Below are 17,396 nucleotides of genomic sequence, written 5' to 3'. Positions count from 1 at the left end.
AAGTGGGTGAGCTGATTACTTCAGTAGTACCCTTCTCGATTACTTACTTTTTAATAGTCTGCCATTAACACCATCGTTTATTCATTCACAACGATATGTGGATGTGGTGGAACGCGCATTAACACAAGAGGCATGATTCATCGCGTGAACCAATCATATCCAATCATAACCAAACCAATCAGCTGGTGTCGCTGTTGGACAGTGTCGCATGATGTAAAAAAAACTTTTGCTCTTCAGTTAAAGAATTGTGTTGTGACAAACACACACACACACACACACACACACACACACACACACACACACACACACACACACACACACACACACACACACACACACACACACACACACACAAAAGTCTCCATGGTCACTTGATTTTCTGACAACCCAGTCTTTATTAGATTTGCTCCCTGTGTACATATTAAAACGACTTTAAATCTATACAAAATTATTTTTTGACATTTTTCAGAACAATCTGTGCTCTTACATTGCTAGTTTATTAGTATTCCTCCACAGAGACATAGACATCAGAGATTTTATCAGAAATTGTCTGTACAGTCTTACATCTTTTTTTTTGTTTTTTGGTGGTGGTGGTGGTGGTGATGGTGGTGGTGGTGGGGTGGGCAGAAAAGATCTCATTTTTGTGTGATTTCAGGCCGGCCTTCATCTGAGAGTGAAGAAAAGAAGGTTGTTGTTGTAGCAGCTGCAGTCTTTCAGTCAGTGACACCATGTGGACAAACCAAAGGAGCCAGGACCGGTTTGATGGTTCGAGGAACATTTCACCAGACCCGAATCGTTGGAGCTTTCTCAAAAATGCCTTCAGTTAGTTCTATTCTCTAGGTTTAATGCGTCACTTTCAAATGAAATATATTTAGACTCTACGCAAACAGACAAATACATGAGGTTCGAAGTTCCAGAACCTCATTATTCTTCATGTATTTAATACATCTAACATTGGTAAAATGAATATATCAAATGTTCTAGAATTAGGACAAAGTAAAAAAAAAAAAATGGAATGTACACCAAACAGCCGAATAATTTAATCTGCATCCCAGAACCCTTAGAAAGGACCCTTCACCATGAGAGAGAAAGAGAGAGAGGACGAGAGGGACGTGTCAATGTGTTTTAATGGGACGTGAAACTCTGGTTATCATGACTGTCTCAGTTGATTCTTTTTACGTCTCTCCAGGAAAAATCTGCAATGAAAAAGAAAAGGGAATATATCATATTTTAAAGAACTTATTATACCAATAGCTCTGTTCCAAACAGCCTGTGTAAGACAGTATTTTAATGCATCATGTGCACTATACATTTTTGGGCCCCGAATTCTTAATAGTTCCTGCAAGTAAATCAATGAGGTCATGAATGTTCTTGTTCTTGTGTTTTTCTGGCAGTAACACTCCAAGACTCCAGGGGGCGATCGTGTAACTTCAAATCTGCGTTGGAAATGTTTCAGGCCTACTTCAGGTAATATCATTCCTCTTTTTGATTAAAAAATGTATATTGATGTGATTTAAAATATGGTATATCGTGAATTTACTCATCATACTATATGGAAAATGATTTATCCACGAATGTAAATGGGCAACGCACCTACTTTTACTGATTTTAAAATGAAAGGTCTCTCTTCATACATTAACAGAAAAGAGAAATAATGAAAACGTCAAGATTCTATTTTACCCTCAAGTTCTTTATTTTTATTTTGTTTGTCTTAATAGTTGATTTGATATAGGCCTAACTAATATGTTATAATTGCCTTTAATTGTATGTTCATTGTTCAACAGATTGAAACAAAAAGTTATTTATAATTCAAGACGGCGGATGAAGAGCCCAACCAAGGCTTTCAGTAAAAAAGAGCCAATCACCTTTTGAAAGAGGTAATGCTCGATGATTTACTCATTTCACTTATTTGTATGGACAGTATTTTATCATATTTGAATAATTTATGATAACATATTGTAAGATTGTATTGCTTGTTTGAAATATGTTGTCTTTATAAACAATTAGATCTCTTGTGTTTATCAGTGTAGAGGCTATTTTTGTAGTTAGCTTAGCAACATGTTAAACTACTGAAAAGTGTCGATTATCTCATTAAAATAGATTATTTAATCCAGTATTTTTATGTCTGCGGTTTATTTTGATGTTTATAAGAGTATTTACAACTTATTTTGTAATATAATTTGAGTATTTGCTTATACCAAACTCTATTAGAATAACATGTTAGCTGTTTTATGTTCATGAGTGACCATTACAAATATTTCTGAATGTAGAGCGTTTCAAATCAGTCACTTGTAAGGTTTCATGACTTTTACGAGACATTTATAAAGAAGGCTTCTACATTAATATGAGGTATCATGACTTTATATCTCATATACTGTGACTATAAATCACAATGTGACTTTATATTTTCAGTTGTTACTTTATCTCACAATATGATTAATGACTATATCTCTCAATTATGACTTTATATCTCACAATTGTGACTTAAAATGTCAAAATATTAGCTTTTTATATCGCACAAATTGACTGTATATCACACCATTAAGGCTTTATATCTCACCGTGTGACTTTTTATATTCTTTCATCGGTCACTTGTAAGGTTTCATGACTTTTAAGAGAAGTATATGAAGTAAGGCCTATGTAAACACTACATAGGTTTGAACAGAGCTTTTAATACGTGGTCACATGATACCTGTTACGATGTCTTTGTAGAGTCCTGGTTGCTAGGAGCTTGGCATGGGGGTTTTGCTGCCATCATCTGATCCTTAGGAAAGGCAGGAGCAGACATTAGCATGTGTGAAGTGTAAGTGTTTTTATTTATTTAACCTTTATTTAACCAGGAGAGAACCTCAATGAGATTAAAATCTCTTTTGCAGGATTGTCCTGGCGGCCCAATTATACAATTACACATATAACAATAAAACAAGTTTTAGGCAGACTTAAGTTTGACGTTTTTTAGGCATTTTAAGCAGAAGCACAGCATCATTACCTTGTGTTGTGTCATCAAGATGATCCATGTCATCGTGTGTTTTAGAAGCAGCGCCTGTAAACAGGAGGAATCAAATGCTTTCAGTATGGCCAAATTGTCTACATTTATTAATACATGTATGCATTGGGCAGACACTTTTATCCAAAGTAACTTGTATTGCATAGCAATTTTGTTCATATATTTGATGTAAATGTGTTTTATCAGGTCATGCATGTTAGTTATGTTGTTAGCGCCAGTCTTATAGATCTATACTCCTCAACATCTGTCTAATTTCTGTCTCCTAAGGAATTTTGGGAGGAAAAAATCTCTAAAGAAAATGGACTTACCCGTGGTATCTTCAACCCCGACATCATCATGGATGTCATCGTCATCTAAACAGAAACATGCAAAGGAATTGAGTTTTTTCCCATTCAGAGAGTACCGGTAGTGACCATCTAACAGGTAACAGCTACTTTTACAGTTTATCATAAAATACTTGACATAATTTGGGGAAGTTACATGCCAAAGTTTAATACTTAGGTTCAAAAGAAATAGTGATAATGTTAACCTTAGTAAACCACAAAAGTAAACCCACAATGAGTTGCTTTAGTAGACCCATGAGACGTACCATCTAAAGCATGGCTGTCTGGACCAGTGATTTCATCAGTGTGTTCCTCTAGAGTTGGCAAAAAAATCAACAAACATGCATTTAATACTTTGCAAATGATAACGGCATCATGTGACTCATACATACTTAGTTAATAAACATATTTACCGTGGGATGTCGTAGCATCTGTTGAGTCATCGTCATGGTCATCTAAAAGAAGAAAAAGATTCAGCTTCATCATGTCTTACACACGTGGCTTCAGTGAGAAGAAGTCATTTGTTTGTCCGTGTTTGAAATCATTATTCTGTATTCTGGCAAAATGCAATTTTTGCACAAGCAACATACAGTAAAACGCACAAATATTGAATGATTTTATATTGCTTAACCAGTGCCTGATTCTTTTTTTAGGCTTTATATTTTTCCATCAGAATAGTCTAGTGAACTTCTGAAGAAAAGAGGAAAACTCCTCAGATTTACATGGAGACGACGGGATTTATCACGTGTTGTGTTGTGCATCACATCTGGTTCTCAGTTAGCATTGAGATATAATGCTAATTTTCATTCTACACACAACATGTGAACTGTGAATGTTGTGGTTTGGCTTACCGCGGGAATCCGCAGAATCATCGGTCTCTATTGATGCACCATCAGGAGAATCTGTAGGTTTAGACATTTATATATTACACTTTCCTAACTTTGTTCTGTAACAGTGAGTAAAGTTTAAATCTATAGAAGTCTGTTTTCTTTATTTCTTTTTATTGCACAGTGTGACTTTTTATCTCACAATATGACTTGGTATCTTCAATTAAGACTTTATTTCTCACAATTATAACTATATCTTACAATATGACTTTAAGCACAATATGACTTTATCTCACAATATGACTTTATATCTTCAATTAGGACTTTATATCTTACAATTATGACTTTATATCTCAAAATTATGACTTTATATGTTAAATTATGACTATATTTCAGAATTATGACTTTATATTTCACAATATGACTTTTCAATTATGACTATTTTCAATTATGACTTTATATCTTCAATTATGACATTATATCTCACAATTATGACTTTATATCTCACAATATGACTTTTCAATTATGACTATTTTCAATTATGACTTTATATCTTCAATTATGACATTATATCTCACAATTATGACTTTATATCTTCAATTATGACACATCTCACAATTATGACTTTATATCTTCAATTATGACATTATATCTCACAATTATGACTTTATATCTTGCATTTGTCTTTATATCTCACCATGTGACTTTAACATTGTGGCTTTATATCACACATAATGATTGTATGCCGCGCAATTAAGGTTTTATATTATAACTTTACATTTCTCAAGTGTGTCTTCATACCACACATGTGACCTTATCTCTTATTTGAAACTTTATCTCAGAATGATCTGATATATTTGTCACTCTGAGGTGGAAATGGCCTGCATTTACAGTATATATCAGTGAATACCTTGCTTCTCTTTTTCCACACTGGAAATGTCAATGTCTTCATCAGTGTCTGTGGGCATGAACGCATCAATCAATCAATGGATATTATAGTTTGATGACTGTAAAACAGAAAGGATGTGATGTTTACCTTCCCCTCCTGTTTCTGAGCTGTCCGTGTCGCTCTTGCTGTCACTGTCAGAGCTTTCTGTGTCTGTGGACTCTGTGCTGCTCTTGTTTTTGTCCTGGTCTTTATCTTTGCTGTCCGAGTCCGAGTCCGAGTCTGAGTCTGAGTCCTGGCTGGAGTTGTCAGAATCTGGTTTGTCTTCCCGCTTGTCTTCTGTCTTTTCTTCCCGCTGACTCTCGTCAGACTGACTGGCTGTGGCGTCTTCTTTCGAGGACGAGTCCTCCTTGTCCTGTTCGTCTGGTTTGGATTCATCTTCTTTGTCTTCCCCCTCGTCGCTGTCCTTGTCATCGGTCTCCTTCTTTTCTTTGGAGTCCTTCTCTTCGTCTCCATCATCTTGCGTGTCTTTGGAGTCGCCGGAGTCCTTGTCTTTCTCCTCAGCGCTGTCTTTGAGGTCTGCTTTATCAGAGGAGTCTGTCGTGTCCTGGTCCTGAGAGTCACTGTCAGAGTCCGGGTCTTTCTCTTTCTTCTCTGTGCTCTCTGTGTCTTTCAGATCTGAATCCTGGTCTTTGGAGTCGTCTGAATCTTTCTCCTCACCGGTATCTGAGTCGCCGTCTGTGTCGTCTTTCTCTGGCGTCTCAGAGGTTTCTCCACCCTCGCTGGAGTCTTTACTGGAGTCTTTGCTGGAGTCTTTGCTGGAGTCTTTGCTTGAGTCTTTGCTTGAGTCTTTGCTTGAGTCTTTGCTTGAGTCTTTGCTTGAGTCTTTGCTGGAGTCTTTCTCGTCTTTCTCGTCGCTCTTTTCATCTGTGTCTCCATCCGGTTTGTCTTTGTCAGAATCTGGGTGTAAAAAGTTCATTTTTATTAATATAGATCATCAAACTGACATTAATCATTATAATTACATACAAATAACTTCATGAACGTAAAAAAAAGTATGATGGTTTGTTGATTGTATCAGATCAAGAATACCATAGTACCACCTTACCTAATACCCTTGTAAATTGATATATACCACCAGCTTACTATTCATGCACTATTAACAAAACAATCCAAGGCGCATATTGAATGTCAAAAAACATGAAAAACGTGACAAAAATTAATGGATAAACCATGGTACCAGGTACAATTTTTTTTTCATTAACAAGTACTTTATTTTACTATGATAGGCATCATGTAAAAAAAAAAAAAATCATATCATAAAAGCAAAATCATATCACTTCTATGTTAATAAGTTTATAATGTTTATTCATTTTTCCTAACCAGTTTTGAAGCAATAAATATTTTGTCACGTCATGCTGGATTTAATCACAATTAAATATCAAATGTGTCCTGAACAGGGTTATTATATGTATTGTATTTAACTAAAACTAAAATCAACTTTATGGTTTTAGTTAATAAAATTGTTGTTATAGTTATATTAGTTATAGTGTAGTTATAGTGTAGTTAAATTAGTGTATATATGTATACAAAATATATACTACATACTATATATACTATAATAACTACAAAATATTAATCAAAACTATAATAGTTTATAATAGTTAATAACTTTAATGATACTAAAATAACGCTGGTTCTGACTGGTTTTTGAGTCCGGACAGAAAAAGAACTTGATACTGGAAACTTGTTGCATTGGTCCTTGTTAGTGTTATTCTTGTAAGGACTTTTTAAGAGCAAGACTCATCTTCTTTTGTTCGGTTATGAAGTATATAAATGACAGATATGTTCTTTTGTGTATGTTCAGCTCACCGCCAGAGTCCTGCTGCTCATCTGTGTCTGGGGAATCTTTCTCAGATGAGTCATCGGTACCTTCTGCATCAGAGCAAATACAACAACACAACTGTCACACAACATCGCTAACTTCAGCCGAAATCACACTTTCATTCCGTCAAGCTCAGTAAATCCAAACTATTTTGAAAGATGTTTTCAGTTTATAAATAACAAAATTGGTAACTGAAACAAAGCTGAAATAACATAAAAATATTAGATGAAAAAACTATACTAAAACTTAAACTGAAATATAAATAAATTAAAGCTGAATAGATATATATTAAACAAAAGCACATAACAAAATCACTCAAATTGAAACTAAAATTAAAGTCAAAACTGAAAAGTTCAAACTAATTAGAAATATGAATGAATACTATAATATTATATTAATAAAATGCTACAATAGCACTGATTTGACACTGTTTGAATTAAATAGTCATGTCTGCACCTGTAGAAGTTTTGTTCACATCATCTGGTGTGTCGTCATCAGACTCGCTCTTTTCCACACTAGCAGAATCTCCGTCTGAAAGCACAGATTGTTTCAGGAACAATGTATCATTTCGCTGTGAGAAAAGAGTGACTGTGCCAAGTGTGTTCCTGGAACATCTTTTGTTGGTGCTTCATGGCAACAAAGCATAGTCCTCCTCCTCACTGTATAACCATTAACTACCGCCAGAGGGGAACGACGGCTTGATAAGAATGTTGCTCAAGAGTCATTACAGAAACATGTTCTGCGTGAGGAAACTCTGTACCTGTGTCGACCGCACCAGTGTCCACCTTCTCATCGGAGTCTGTGTAATAGACAGTAAATCATTATTATCATCACACACACACACGCACGCATGCACGCACGCACGCACGCACGCACACACACACGCACACACACACACACACACACACACACACACACACACACACACACACACACACACACACTTTGGAATATAAGAGTTTTAAATCTCTAATGTTTGGAAGTGCTTGTTTTTCGGAACTGACGTGTTGTTTTCTTTAAAAAAAAGTTATTTTTTAACAACTCGTCGCTGAAAAGTAAAAACTCATTAAACATATGAATGAATGCTATAATAATACGGTATATTTATGTTAAAAAAAGTTATTTTTAACTTTTTTAATCATTCCAAAACTTTTATATTATTTTTCAATGGAACAGAAATTTATAAATTAAAGTTTCTTTATAAAAATCTTTATTTTGTGTTCCATGACAGAAATAACAGGTGAATAAATAACAATGTTTTTGTTAAGTTTTCATCTAATATTTACATTTTATTTTCAATATTCAGATTTATTTAAATGACTTTATTTCAATACCACTTTTTATTTATTTATTTAGTTTTAATATATATTTTATTATATATATCCGTTAGTATATATATAATAATAAATGATATATATATATATATATATATATATATATAATAAATAATATATATATATATATATAAAAAAAATATATATTATTTTTTTAGTTATTTTTTTTAATGACATCTTTTTTTTGTCAATTATGGGTGAGTTGTTAATTTACCATTTCATAATCACATTTTAGCATTGAGTTGGACAGACTCTGTTTACCTGCTGATTCCTTTTCCTTTGAATCTGTATCAACATGATCTGCATCTGAAATATTATATAACATATTTAGATTGACTTAACACCATCTTACACAATATAGTCTGTCTCATTTCACACGATCTCTCTCACTGTACCTGTGCTGTCCTCCGCTGATGCCTTCTCACTGGTCTCATCTGCAGCAATAATAATAATAAAGTAAAGTATTTTGCACACATGTAGATTCTGTATATTATGAAAATACATATTTGTCTTTCACACACCTGAATCCCCGGTCTTCTGCTGCGACGCATCGGTTTCTGTAGTAGTTTCTGTGTCTGTGTCTGTGTCCACATCAATATCGGTTGTGTCTGATTTAAATCAAGGCATACAGAAATAAATAACTGCACTACAAATATTTGCTTTTGTTATGAATTACATATCTGAGTGGAATGTCTTTGGATCCTATTCGTTTAAATCGCGTATCCTTTCCTTATGGTAATACCATGGTCCTTTTTAAAGGGAAATAATACAATGTTGTGTTTCAAGATGTTTTTTTAGGAAGTGAGGGATGCATTTTCATATTGGACCATTAACATATTGCGTTGTTGTTGTTGTTGTTGTGTGTTCAGGAACCGGATGCACATTGAGCTGTACCTGTTGAATCTGGGCCGCTGGTGGCTTCATCCAGGCTTGTGTCTCCTGGAATCAGTCGAGCGGTTAGTTTGAGCGATGCTTCACTCAAGTGCATTCAAACAGAGGAAAGGATTTGCTAACACAAGTAACTTTGCCACTATGTCAACTTATTCTACTAACACCTAACCCTAATCTTACAGTCTACTAATACTACAGGTGGGACTGGAAAAATTATAATATCGTGCAAAAGTTCATTTATTTCAGTAATTCAACTTAAAAGGTGAAACTAAAATATTATATAGACTCATTACATGTAAAGTGAGATATTTCAAGCCTTTATTTGTTATAATTTTGATGATTATGGCTTACATCTTATGAATTTTTTTTCCACAATATTCTAATTTTGGGGTTTTCATAAGCTGTAAGCCAGAAGCATCAAAATTATAACAAATAAAGGTTTGAAATATCTCACTTTGCATGTAATGAGTCTAATATAATATATTAGTTTCATTTTTTAAGTTGAATTACTGAAATAAATGAACTTTTGCACCATATTATAATTGTTCCAGTTTCACCTGTATAGTGAGAGTTAGTTGACATGTAGCCTTGCTGGGTAGTAACTGATTACATGTAATCTGGATTATATAATCAGATTACAAGTAATTCGTCTAAATCACATTTTAGAAATACTTGTAATCAGTCTACACTTACTTTATTGATTATGTGACTACATGTTATTCTCACAATGGCAGTAAATTATTCATAATTCATCAATTCTCCCTACTACTACTACTACTTTTTTATCTTTTAAATTTTCCTTTCTATCAAAGTCTTCTGCTTATAAACGTTCAGAAGCTCTTCCAGGTTTGTGGAATCACACACACACACACACACACACACACACACACACACACACACACACACACACACACACACACACACACACACACACACACACACACACACACACACACACACACACACACACACACAGACCAGCCACTATAGTCATGTGACTATAACTGAAAACGGAGACGCACAGCATTTGATCACTGGGTGGATTTACAGAAATCATTTCACTTTTAACTACTGTTTACTCCGCATTGCAACACTGCATATCGAATCAACTCCTGACGAACACGTTCATTATTATTTGAATCACTCAGAGTCATTTAACCATTGCTGTCTTTGGAAGGCTTTTGTTGAAATATTTCATATCATATTTACATGCAATGCAGGGATTTTTCAACTTTTTTGTCAGCTAAACCTCTTTGACTTTATATATTTACTCGAAGTACCTCCTGATATTTTAAGTTAACAAGTTAGTTAACAATTTTTTTATTAAAAATTAAGTCAATAATAATAGCAATATAATTAAGTTCACGGTTCTTTGATGTTGGTTAATGGTCACATGACATGAAGGTAAACAACTAAAATATTTCATCTCAAGTTTTATTTTGATTGTATTTAATTTAAAAATATTTATTTTAAATTATATATTTTTGTTATTGTGTGGGTGTGATTTAATTATTAGCTTTTCATTAAACTCACAAACCCCAGTCTGGGAAACCCGGAAGTAATGTAATATTTAATGCACTTGGAATGAAATATATTTTACAAGATTATCCTATTCAAATAAACATGATAAACGAATTAAGTCAGAAGTAATCTAAATGTAATCAAAAAGTAGTCCGATTATATTACCGTAAGTGTGTAATGCAGCGGATTACTGTGATTTTTGTTGTTTAATTGGGAACCAGTAACCGGCTACAACTTGTAAGTAATCTTCCCAGCACTGGTAGTTGCAAAGTTACTTCTATTTAGTAGAATATCTAAAGTGGATCATCAAAATAAAGTGTAACCAAAGATTTGAGAAGTGAAGTCCTACCGTTTGTGTCCGGTGTGTCAGGAGCCCCATCGGCGTCTTTATAAAGAGAGAAAATTTGCATTTTAATTCATATACAGTGTCATTAAAAGTGGTTTTCATTCCTTAAAATGATTTCAAATGTGTTAACATACAAGTATACACCTTATTATATTTTCTGTATAATTCAACAATTCATAATGACTCAATAGAAGAATTTAATCAATTAAAAGATTGTATCCTGGCTCACACAGCATCAACAAAGATTACACATTTTCTTAATCATTGATTTTCATTAACTGATAACGTGGGTCATGAAAACTTTTGTTGTGTTTTCTGTCCTGTTGCCATGGCGTTGTTCAGGAAAGATTGACTGTGACACTTTTGGACTGCAAACATAAATGATTGTTTTAATTCATTCACTTAATCTTTTCCCGTTGACTGACTATGTCCTGCTTTTCTAACTAAGACCAATTCTTCTAGTTCACTGATGTTGAACAGACAGCGGTTACACATTAATCCGTGTGTATTATTGTGTTATCACACTCATTCGTGTGTTATCTCGATATCAATGGTCTCTGTTGGCACTTGTGAAGGCCGTGTGCTTCAGCGCTCGGGTCATGTGTTCTCTCTCTCTCTCTTTCATGTGCTGTATGTCTAGACGCTCGATACAGAAACTGACCTGGTTTTTCAGTCGTGTCAGACAAGTCGCTGGGATCTGAAATCACACACACGTTTTGGTGTCATTTGGAAGTTTGGTGTCATGTTTGTTCCCTGTTCAGTGTCTTGGCAAAGAGTTTCTTACCTCCATATTTCTCTGATGACTCTTTCCCATCTGTAGTTCCTACGAAAGAAAGTTTTCCAAAGTTACATTTTTAGCGTCTGTCTAATCAAAGATGACTTTTATATATAATTTCAATATATTTTTACTCAGTTTGAGTCATTTTAGTACATAAAAGTAGCTAAAACTGACTTATTTCAGCTTGTTGCTAAAGCAACATTTCTAATATTCATTTAACATTTTTTTAAGATATTAAGTTTTGGTAATTTTGTGTGCGTTCGTCACTTTTATTTGTTCTTTCATATTTCTATTTAGATTTATTTTATTTTTAGTAATATACTTCAACTTATTTTAGTTCAGTTAGTTACCAGTGCAACATTTCTCATTTTTGTTTACATTTATAACGTTTTTCATCTAATATTTATATTTTATTTCAGCTTTATTTTAATTAAGGAAAATATTGTCTAACATTTTGTATTAATATGTTTTAAATATATTTGAATAGTTTTAGTTAAAGTCCCCCTGTGGTGAAAATCAAGCTTTTAATGTTGTTTGTGTGTCTATATGGTGTTTTTAATCTGCTTTAAGACAAACCATGTGCAAATAAGTCAACACCATTGCTGAGTATTTTCTCTTTAAAACTGCAGTGAACCAAAGACAGTCTCAAAAACTGCCTTTTCTGACGTTACAAACTACCTTGTAAACAATCAGGTCAACGTCAACGATCTCTGAGCTGGTGTGAGTGAGTGGAGGCGGGGCTCATTTGCATATCAATAGAACCACGTATACTAAATGAGGCAAGGGTGTAGAGTTACATTCAAGCTATTTTAAGGCATGAATAAAAAATGTTGTCAAGGAAAACCGGTTCAAACATGTAATTTTGGTGTTGAATTAGGGATAAAATGATTGACCACTGGGGGACTTTAACCATAACAACACTACCATCTAAATATCGATGTTCATGTAATTGGACGTTTCTGCAGTTTATATACCATTTTTATAGCAAGACTTATAGCCAGACCAACCTGAGTCTCCATTTACAGGGACTGGAGTTGGAAGAGCTTCAGTAAACTGACCTGAAAAGAGAGGAAAAACATGTTGTTCAGATGATCTGCGGTCCATTGATTTATGATTTATAGATCAAATTCATTGCGACTTACCAATGAAGATATCTGACAGGGCGGCAGCCAACTCTGAGATTATAACGGAATGAAAAACACAATCAGTGACATAAACCAGACGGTATTCACTGAGAACCAGATACTTCTTGTCCTCTTTATAACTAGTCCAGCGGGGAATGTGAATAGCAACGGCTGGTTATGGAAATTTCTGACTTTTAATTGCTGAAATCTCTCCTGAAACTCTAAAGGAGACACGTGATGTGAGATTCCCGGGCTCTTTTTCAAGGAATCGTGATTTCATCCCATTTATATCTTGGAGTAACAACTGATGTTACTTGTGAGTTTTCTGTAATGTCTTTCTTGAACTATTGTACAATGCAGTTCATTGTTCTTACACAGCTCATGCATTCAGGACTTAAAATGTCATAATTATGAAATGCAATGTGCATACGAGAAATACTCTTACCGTCATTATCGGTTCCATCTGTATCAAAGCAAAAGAGCAACAGTTAGTCAGTGGAGTGAGTGCATTGAGCTCCTATAGAGGCCCGGGCTAAATGTACCGGGACAGGTGAACAAAACGCTTTTGTGTTCTGTGAAGGGCTCCGGTTACACTCATTATAGGGAGGCAGAACATGCTTCGTGTTACTTAGAAAGAAGAGCTGGTGCACGTCACTAATAATAATTTAGGGATTGGGTTATCTGGTACCGTATATATGTGACAGATGTAACGATGTCAGATTCCTTACCGTTTATTGGTGCAGAAATAGAGACACCCAATAATGCAAAGATCAACGGGACAACCAGCGTCCTTTATAACAAGAGGAGAAAAACTAAATCATGTAAGTGTTCACAATAACATCTAATCTAAAATAAAGAGATAATCTAAAATTAAAACAATTTATATGTACATATTGTTTGTATTACAATCATTAACAATTTCAAAAAACGAATTAATAAACAAAGTTAATACATCATTTTAGGAAACAAAAACACAATTCTGATTAAAATCGAGGACATCATTTTTTATCACACAATTGAACATCTCAGTTAAACATGTACATTTAAAATCATAGAAAGATAGATTCTGCCCTGATATACATTTTGGTTTAAATGTTTGGTCTCTTTTGTTTATAACCTGTGAGTTAGTAGAGATCCACAGACTAGTTATAAATCTGCACTGCTGAGTTCACTGTAGTTAACCTTCACCGATATCAATTATTCCCATTGTTTTTGCAGACTTTTGCATCTTTGTAAATATTCATATAACGATGCACTGAAAGGAAATATTTTAAGACAGTAAGCCAGGCCAGGGCTGCGTTTCTCAAAAACATTGTGAGCGGAGTAAATCGGAAGAGACCATCGATCTACTCCGGCTCACGGTGCTTTTGGGAGACCTAGCCTAGGTTGCTGAGAGTAAAGGAGACACTTGTACTCACCGGGACAGCATTGCAATAGGACAGGAGTGCAGTGTGAGATTGACGCAGGTGATCAGGTTTAAAGCCTGAGCTGCTCTCAGATGTTTTATACTCTCTGAGGGGGTTGAGCTAAAGCCTGAGGCGTTACACGAGAACCTCTCCAGCTCCTCTCATTAGAGCAGGGTTATGAAGGCAGGCCGTCCCGCTATTGTTTGTGTTTTCAAACAGCCTTTGTAAATAGTGTAGCTTCTGTGTCCCAGTCCTGGTGTCTCTGTCTCGACGGGTCTCGTGATTCCCTCCAGACGTTTGATTTAGTTGATTTGAGGAGTTCTTCTCAGAAACGAAACAAAGAGGAGCTGGGCAGGACATGCGGATGGTGTCCGCGTCAGAATTTGTCTTTCTTTCTTTTGTATGGCTCAGGATGATCTGTTCTGCAGTGTTTTTAATATACGTTTTTGCATTTAAACTAGGGATGCACAATATATCGCAAATGTATATATTGCGATATGCATATCGCAACGGCTTGCAATAACCGGGGTCATGAACAAAAGACGAAGAGAAAATCACTCGCTGCTCTTGGCTAGATAACTTTTGTAGCTTTAATAATAATCAATATACGGTATATATATATATTTCATTCAGTGAAAACTAAGCAGTGTTTTATTTTTACATTTTATTATTCAGTTTCTGTTGTTAAGGCCGTGTGTCCACCAAAGCGTTTTTTTCACGCGGCTGGCGGGTTTTTTGGGATTGTTTTCAATGGGAGCGCCGTGTTTTTAAAACGCCATGAGCGTAACGAGGCGCTGAGCGTCTTTTTCACGCTGAAGCGCTGAGCGTTCTGCATTTTTTACAGGTCGCCGAGAGTTGAAGAATGTTCAGCTTTGGGTAAAACGCGCTCATCACTGTCACTTTTTACCCAACCGTCCAATCACAGTGGAGGAGGGGCGGGACTAATACCTCACCGACCAACGGATATTCTGTATCATAGCAACGAAGCGTCTCAACTGGAAAAAAAACTGCGCTGCCAAAACGCTCTCATACAGCGCACATAGCTGGCTAAAAACGCTTTGGACACACAGCCTAAATAAACCTAATGTAGGCCTTCCTGAACCCCTGAACCCCGTGGTTTACACTGGTGTTAAAATAACACTTCATATGCTACAGTAAAACACTGCTGTTCACTTTCAGAAGCTGTAGGGATGTTTTCTTGTCACAAAAAGAATGTGAAACACGTATGTTGGTTATATAATTTTTTTAAATATTTTAACGATAATTTACGTTTATTTTACACACTTTAAGCATTATTGTATCGCATATCGCATTATTTAACGAGTTATCGAATTTTTCTTCAATATCGTGCAGCCCTAATTTAAACAACAATTGCTGATTTTCACATCAGACCGAGTGTCAAACTCAGCGTTTAAGGCCCGATATACTCACGGCGAAGTTCGAAACACAAAATACTGTTAGCGAACAAATGACGCCGCACACACTGCTGAGAGTGGCGTTTAGATGTGATAGATATGTAAATAGATACATAAATAGATATGATTAGATATGTAAATAAACTTCATTTTCTACTATAAAGCAGCTCCTCCAGTGTGTTTGTTTTTACTCACAGACGTCTGACCTCGACGAACTCGACAGAAGAAATTAACCGGAAAAGATTTCAGCGTGAAAGAAGGCGGGCCTCCACACACACCTATTACATAATCGTCCCGGACCAATGGTAGTACAAAAGTGTTTATCAGCCAGAGCGAACTTTTCCGGAAAGTTTACTTTCTCCCAAAACAAACTCAAATTTGTTCGAAATGACGTCACATCAATTCGTTCTTCACTTTCGCTTGAAGTATATCGACGGCTTTACACGACAACGATGTACTAAACATGGATAAATTTTATCGCGTACAGACAACAATGTTGTCAAAATGACCCCCGTTCACACGGATTCGCGAAAACCATTAAAAATGCTGTATTCTGCTGCCAGGCCAGTAGTTGGCGATGTCACTTTGTAAAGAAACACTACGCACCTATACAGGTAAACCTCGAAAAAGTATAACATCTTGCAAAAGTTCATTTATTTCAGTAATTCAACTTAAAAGGTGAAACTAAAATATTATATAGACTCATTACATGCAAAGAGAGATATTTCAAGCCTTTATTTGTTATCATTTTGATGAGTATGGCTTATAGCTTATGAAAACTTTTCACAATATACCAATTTTGAATTTGGGGTTTTCATGAGCTGTAAGCCATAATCATCAAAATTCACTTTGAAACCTGTTTTCACAAGTTTGGGTTTCCAGGCCCCCAAAACTCTGTTGTTGTGTAAATGAACGGCCAAAATGCATGTAAAGTTTTCTGTTTTTAGTTGAGAACGGTGTCGTGTAAACAGCGCTCAGTTTGGTTCCAACCCGGCTCCTCTACCTGTAGTTTTCAAATAAGGCTGATTAGCTTGATTATAACTTGATTGGCTGGATCAGGTGAGATTAACTAGGGTTTAAGCTTAACTCAGCTGGACAGTGGCCCTCCAGGAGCTCAGTTTAACACCCCTGAGGTGTTGTGGGGTTTATAGGGTCTGTCTAGGTCAGGAATGGGCAACTTCGGTCCTGGAGGGCCACAGTCCTGCATATTTCAGCTCCAATACACCCGAACAAGCTAATCAATAGTGCGTCCCAATTTGCATACTATCCGTCCTAAATAGTATTCGAAAATAGAATTAGTACGTCCCAAATCGTAGTATGTTGAAATAAAACCAAAGATATCCGGATGGTCTACTATTTCCGGTCAGAATCCGAAGTCTAAAAGCCCATCGCGCGTTGGACAAAGATTCGGTTAGAACTACAAACACGAGTGAAAAGTGTTTAAAAACTACAGACATGGAGGACGCGCGAGTTATGTAGAGAGGTTTAGATAAAGGGGTTTGAGTGATTAATTATCAGTATCTAACCTGATGAAAATGTATTTATTCAATGTTGTCCAATATTGCATCTGCAGCAGCTTGTGTACTATTGTAAAGATACGTTTAGCCATTAACTTTTAAATGCATCATTACATTTAAATTGCAAAAACATGAG

The 17,396-nt window shown here is 35.4% G+C and overlaps 1 protein-coding gene and 1 long non-coding RNA gene across 5 annotated transcripts in view; one reads left to right on the top strand and one right to left on the bottom strand.

Annotated features, from left to right (window-relative positions):
• Positions 1–600: 600 nt before the first annotated feature.
• On the bottom strand, positions 601–14,488 carry stm (starmaker). The gene is made up of 24 exons (XM_079591576.1): positions 14,341–14,488; positions 13,651–13,712; positions 13,368–13,385; positions 12,941–12,973; positions 12,806–12,856; positions 11,805–11,843; positions 11,682–11,717; positions 11,024–11,059; positions 9,157–9,201; positions 8,784–8,870; positions 8,658–8,696; positions 8,524–8,568; positions 7,689–7,727; positions 7,385–7,459; positions 6,916–6,978; positions 5,194–6,003; positions 5,068–5,115; positions 4,182–4,232; positions 3,744–3,785; positions 3,597–3,644; positions 3,316–3,360; positions 2,990–3,043; positions 2,693–2,764; positions 601–1,196 (listed from the first exon to the last, which is right to left on the bottom strand). Exons 1-23 carry the CDS (start codon positions 14,349–14,351, stop codon positions 2,724–2,726), a joined length of 1,818 nt encoding a protein of 605 aa, XP_079447702.1. The 5' UTR covers positions 14,352–14,488; the 3' UTR covers positions 601–1,196; positions 2,693–2,723.
• The window catches only part of LOC306987375, a 25,722-nt gene continuing 9,528 nt past the window's right edge, over positions 1,203–17,396 (top strand). Inside the window, exons 1-6 of one of the 4 annotated variants that reach the window (XR_013795146.1) lie at positions 1,203–1,467; positions 1,785–1,877; positions 2,713–2,803; positions 3,035–3,072; positions 3,275–3,430; positions 9,132–9,218. This is a non-coding gene — a long non-coding RNA (uncharacterized lncRNA). The other 3 variants (XR_013795147.1, XR_013795149.1, XR_013795148.1) reach the window with 3 other exon arrangements.

Source organism: Phoxinus phoxinus (assembly GCF_949152265.1).
Source record: "Phoxinus phoxinus genome assembly, chromosome: 19".
NCBI classification, from domain to species: Eukaryota; Metazoa; Chordata; class Actinopteri; order Cypriniformes; family Leuciscidae; genus Phoxinus; species Phoxinus phoxinus.
This window is presented reverse-complemented; position numbering and strand designations above follow the sequence as displayed.

Coding starts and splice junctions, on each gene's coding strand:
- stm (XM_079591576.1), bottom strand. Junction 8,871..9,156: donor CAGCGGCCCAGATTCAACAG/GTACAGCTCAAT, acceptor GATTTAAATCAG/ACACAACCGATATTGATGTG. Junction 4,233..5,067: donor TGTGGAAAAAGAGAAGCAAG/GTATTCACTGAT, acceptor CTAAACCTACAG/ATTCTCCTGATGGTGCATCA.